Source organism: Otolemur garnettii, unplaced genomic scaffold (assembly GCF_000181295.1).
Source record: "Otolemur garnettii isolate 467f Iridium unplaced genomic scaffold, OtoGar3 scaffold00001, whole genome shotgun sequence".
Classification (NCBI taxonomy): domain Eukaryota; kingdom Metazoa; phylum Chordata; class Mammalia; order Primates; family Galagidae; genus Otolemur; species Otolemur garnettii.
This window is the reverse complement of record NW_003852396.1, coordinates 28,647,124-28,651,122: the sequence shown is the minus strand read 5'-3', so window position 1 is coordinate 28,651,122 and position 3,999 is coordinate 28,647,124. Positions and strand designations below refer to the sequence as shown.

General features: G+C 36.1%; 1 protein-coding gene across 3 annotated transcripts in view; it reads right to left on the bottom strand.

The window, feature by feature from the left end:
- Positions 1-243: 243 nt before the first annotated feature.
- Positions 244-3,999, bottom strand: part of RAB6A (RAB6A, member RAS oncogene family) — a 97,814-nt gene continuing 94,058 nt past the window's right edge. For 2 of the 3 annotated variants that reach the window (XM_023509473.1, XM_003780912.3), the window contains exon 8: positions 246-2,554. In XM_023509473.1, the coding sequence (XP_023365241.1) occupies positions 2,490-2,554 (65 nt within the window). In that variant the 3' untranslated portion in view covers positions 246-2,489. Of the gene's footprint in view, positions 2,555-3,999 lie in introns of all 3 variants that reach the window. The other variant, XM_003780913.3, reaches the window with a different exon arrangement.

Sequence of the window (3,999 nt, the reverse complement as noted above, 5' to 3'; positions counted from 1 at the left end):
ATATTTTTCTTGATATACTTGATATATCCTATTACTGTCTCCACCAGAGCCCTTTCAAGTTGCAGTCACTATTCATACCCCCAAACAACAGTCTTCTGACTCCCTGGAGATTTCTTACATTTGTTGGTGTTTTGTTATTTTCCTGGATTCCATGTTCCCTTTATGCCCTTTATAATTCTTCTAGGGAGGAAGAAGCAATGCTAACTTACTGCCTTGGCAGGAATGGGAAACAAAGTCAATAACTGTTTTCTTTTATGTTTTATTTATATATTTTTGGCAGCAAAATTGTGTTTGTTAAAAAAAAAAAAAACAAAACCCTGGACTATGAACACATTTCACTGCTTCAAGTGAAGAAACCCCAAGCCAAATAAAAAGACCAATATTAAAAGCAGCATAACTAGTTACTTTCTTAAAGATACATAAAAAGAATCAAATGGAACAGTATAGGAAAACAACCACCCCTTGTCAGAAATCATAACTTCTTCCAAATAAAGATATGACCCATCTGTCATATTGAATTGATATTTATTTCAGGACATGCCATGTCAAAATAAAACAAACAGTCAACCCTTGCCTTTAACAATAATATTGTATTATAAAAGCACTTTACAACTCCATCCCATCTTTGAGTACAAGTTACTGGTATGTGGGCTAATGATTATCTGAAAGCATTTTTTCTATTCAGATCCATAATCCAAGTGCTCTCTGAATATTACAAGGTGACAATAAGTGGGAAGTGGAGGAGGAAGAGGAAAGAGAGGGGACTAAGGTTCTCCCAGTTAAGGATCTTGTTACAATGAGGGGATGAGGAAGTATGAAGATATTTTTGTTGTCTTTTCATCTTTATACTGTGTTAAGTAATGCTTACAACATAAATTCAGCAGGCTTTTCCTGAGCTGTAAACTCAGAAATTTTCTTCCTGCAAACAATGTATTTACAAAGTGTTTATTAACTTACACAGCAATCTCACAATAACTAGTAAAGATTAAAAGGGTGCACTCCTATTATAATTGTTTGCAGTGTTCTAAGAGAATTACATATTGCCATGGTGATGAAGCTCTAACTAGATTCAATAAAACATCTAAAAATTGAAAGTAGTTAAAAAAAAAAAGGCAAAGAAATAAATATCACCAAGGAAAAAAGATTAATTGTAGCTTAAATATAAAACTAAATCACTAGTTAATTAACCAAACTATACAGATCTAATAAAAAGCAAAACCAGCCTGAAAGACCCAACATTTAAAAAATGCTAAAAAATAAGGCATTAAGCTGCATAATATTGAGTTTTATTTCCATTCTCTCTTTTCCTTCTTCTATGTATGCTTTTTCTGATCTGCCTCTAGGGGCTTACAAAAGAAAGTTTTCGTCTTCAATTTGACCTCAAATGTCTTAAGCAAAGTATTTGCTTTTTTGCCAAGGGTTCTTTTCCTGGTAAACTTTAGATATCATTATTCCTACTAGTTTAGTAATTTAATTTTGATCATGGTGCCAAATCTAAATTCTTCCACCGGTTCTTCTTAAAGGAATTTGACTTTTACAGTACCTTGCCTGCATAGCATTTTTAAAAAAGAGCGAAAACCCAAGTGAAATCTATTGCTTAAAGATTTGTTTTTAAACAAACAGAATATCTCTATCTTGACAATTTGAAAGCCTTGGGAGAAATAGTTTGTTAGAACTTGACCATTTTACCATGAAGAATTAAATATTAAAAAACTGTCGGAAGCACTTGGTTACTTTTCTCTCCCAGAGTCTAATAAAGCACATGTGAAAGGGTCATTCGTTTTGGTCAGAAATACATTTTATGTTCCTCTATTGTAAGTACTCAGTATGTTCATTACTCATTTTGAAGATGTACCAAAACGCTTTTTTCATCCAAACATTGCCCACCATGATAGCTGCATTCTGACCTCAAAGAAAATCTAAGTAATTTATATCAGTGTGCACTAAGAAGTTTGGACATCTTGGCTCATAGCCCAGAGCAAGTAGTGTTTGTAAAAATCGAAGGATAATTCAACAGGCTTAGTCTGACCGCTGCTTTGCCACCTCTTGTTTGTTTTGAGGAAAGGAGGGAGGGTAAGAATAGGGAATGGATTTGAGGGGAGTTGAGAAAAGCAGCACTAATAGGCAGTGAACATACTGCTCCTTAACCAAGCCACTCATACTGCTAAGATTTCCATCATTTGAAGTACATTATCAGAACATTAAAAAAGGAAAAAATGTTAAGAAAATGTATCTAATTTTTAAAGTTATCACTGGAATATGCTGGAATCTTTTGGCTTTTTGTAAAATATAAATAATGAAGACACTGACTTTTTTTGTGCTTGTGAAGCTAATAGATCATCTCCACGAGACAGGCAGCAATGATGAATTGCAATACGTTATTACTGAAGGGAAAAGATTCAAGCCAATATTCACACTGCAGTCAATGAAAGAGTTAAGGGGGCCAAAGCAGTGAGCTTCTGGAGTAGGGCTGAAGATGCCACAGGGGATTAGCAGGAACAGCCTCCTTCGCTGACTGTAGGCTCCTGAGGCTTTTCCAGTTTTATGTCAATCACTGAAGCAAAAGTTAAGAAGGTATAAATGACAATGTATAATTCCAATTCTGCTCAACAGTGATTCCTTTCTTACTTAAGAGCCTACACAGTCACTATTTTCTATGTAGCTACCTCATCATACAAAGTGCTCAAATGGAATAAACTTGCTTATATCTACCCTATGCAGTAAGGGTAAGAATGAAGTACAAGCCCTACTTATAAGAATCTTTCCTTAAGGAAATTATTCTACAGCACCAAGAAACCATATGGAGACAATGTTGCTTATGACGATGATATTCCTTAAAGAATGCATTACTGTTAATAAAAATCTGAAAGTAGTCTACAATGCAGTTCCAACAAAGGAAAACTTTAGTAAGTAACAGAACTTTGCCCCTTTGTCCTCCTGTCTCTCCCCTATGTGAGAATGCAGCATTCATCCACTCCAGGGGATATAGTAACAAGGCACCATCCTAGAAGCAGAGAGAGTCCTCAATGGCCACCAGATCTGGTGGCACCTTGATCTTGAAATTCCCAGGCTACAGAATTATGAGAAATAAACTTCTGTTCTTTATAAACAAAACAAAACAAAACTTAAACTCAGTAGAACAGGCTTAGTGCCCGTAGCACAGTGCTTACAGTCACAGGCACGAGGGTGACAGGTTCGAACCCAGCCAGGGCTAGCTAAATAATGACAACTACAACAAATAAATAGCTTGGGCATTATGGTGGGCGCCTGTAGTCCCAGCTACTTGGGAGGCTGAGGCAAGAGAATCGCCTAAGCCCAGGAGTTGGAGGTTGCTGTGAGCTTTGACACCATAGCGCTCTACTGAGGGTGACATAGTGAGACTCTGTCTCGAAAAAAAAAAAAATCAACCAACCAAACAAAAAAACTCAGTAGAACAGATTATGCCATTAAAAGTAATATAGGGCTGAGTGTGGTGGCTTATACCTATAATCCTAGCACTTTAGGAGGCCACGTTGGGAGGAATGCTTAAGGCCAGTTCAAGACCAACTGGAGCAACATAGCAAGACCCTGTCTCTACAAAAAATAGTTAAAAAAAAATTAGCTGGGCACAATGGTGCATGGCTATAGTCCCAGCTATGTTGGAGTCTAAGGCAGGAGAAATGCTTGATGAGTTTCAGACTGCAAAGAGCTATAATAACACCACTGCCCACTACCCTGGGAAACAGAGTGAGACCCTGTCTGGAGGGACAAAAGAAAGTAATAAAGGCTTGAAAAACAAAATATTTGCAAGTTTTATGAGAGCTGAATACAAAGTGCTATGTATTCCATAGCTTAAAAAAATGTCTAGATGTGGAGAAACACTAGAACATAAATATAAAATAATGAAAAAAAAATACAAAATCCTTCAAAGTAACTAGTATTAGATATATTTCACTATGTTCCATTTCTGAAAGCGGAGTCCATGATAAAGGGCCAGTTTATACTTTTTTTTTTTTTTTT